Raw genomic sequence first — 1,200 nt, forward strand, 5'->3', positions numbered from 1 at the left:
GCTGACGTATTACACACGTCTGCGGTGACTCGCGCGCATTCACTTTAAACTCTAAATTAATGAACGAGAGTTCTTTGGCCTTCGACTGGAAGATGATATTACGGAACAAAGCCAATTCTTTGGCTGCGGTTTTCGAGCAACAATGTGAATTCCTGTGGTGACTTGGCGGTTTCTTGCAAAAAACATTTCATAACCGTCAATGAATCATTAAGGGACAATGATCAAAGATTTGAGGTGACCATTCCGCATGGTTACCCGTTCGTTATAGCGATATCGCGAACGACGCGACGGAGAGCAACGCGGCGAGAGCTAGGCATTCCGGAGGCGTGATGTTCGCGAATCGGCTTAAAGTGCGGCTTAATTCGCGTATGAAGGTGACATCGTCACGAGAAACCCTCATCGTCGATGGAAACAGATAGAACGTCCCGTTCGTCGGCCAGGAGCTGGCAGCGTGGAAGTTATCGCGGCCGGAGCGGAAGACGGCGGAAACGCAAGCGGAAACTGTGGGGTGAGCGGATCGCCGACTGGACCAGGGCACTGATAGCCTTCCTCTTCAGTAACGTCGGCATCGTGTGTCTGGTAGTGGGCTACACTATAGCGGGTGCCTTCCTATTCACCCACATCGAGGGTAGAAGTTTGGATGCCGGCAGCGTTATCAAGTTAAGAAATTTTACGGCCGCTACTCTTTGGGAGCTTACTTCCAAGGTTAGAAATTTAAGAAAAATTAATTTAACGCGAATCGAGCTATGTTGCTACACGGTTTCCCGCAGCAGCAGAATCGAATAATATCGTCGAAGACATAGGTACATGAAGGGCATTAGCCCAGACATTACACATCGCACAGATATTATCGTTTACAAGTTTTGTTATTTTTACTTTTACACGTTTGGATTTGATCGCTTTTAACTTGTAAGTATTGAGAAAAAGTAAATAAATGTCATTAACATATTAATATTAATTTTTTTTTTCTAATGCTGTTGACATTGCTTATAGGAAAATGTATTCTCGGAAAAACTCTGGAAGGCAAAGGTGAGAGACATTCTCGAGAATTACCAGAAAAAAGTGGTGTTAGCCATAAAAAATGGATACGATGGCGTGGAGGAAAATAAGTGGACTTTTGCCGGTGCTTTTCTATATTCCCTTACCGTGATAACGACTATCGGTGAGTCTCGTTTATATATGTATATATATATATATATA

The 1,200-nt window shown here is 43.8% G+C and overlaps 1 protein-coding gene across 1 annotated transcript in view; it reads left to right on the top strand.

Annotated features, from left to right (window-relative positions):
- The first annotated feature begins 364 nt into the window (after positions 1-364).
- LOC105456431 (potassium channel subfamily K member 18) overlaps positions 365-1,200 on the top strand; it is a 26,042-nt gene continuing 25,206 nt past the window's right edge. The window contains exons 1-2 of the mRNA XM_011700458.1: positions 365-705; positions 994-1,162. Coding sequence (XP_011698760.1) covers positions 406-705; positions 994-1,162 — 469 coding nt within the window. The 5' untranslated portion in view covers positions 365-405. The remainder of the gene's footprint in view (positions 706-993; positions 1,163-1,200) is intronic.

This window comes from Wasmannia auropunctata, unplaced genomic scaffold (assembly GCF_000956235.1).
Source record: "Wasmannia auropunctata unplaced genomic scaffold, wasmannia.A_1.0 LD335681.1, whole genome shotgun sequence".
Lineage (NCBI taxonomy): Eukaryota > Metazoa > Arthropoda > Insecta > Hymenoptera > Formicidae > Wasmannia > Wasmannia auropunctata.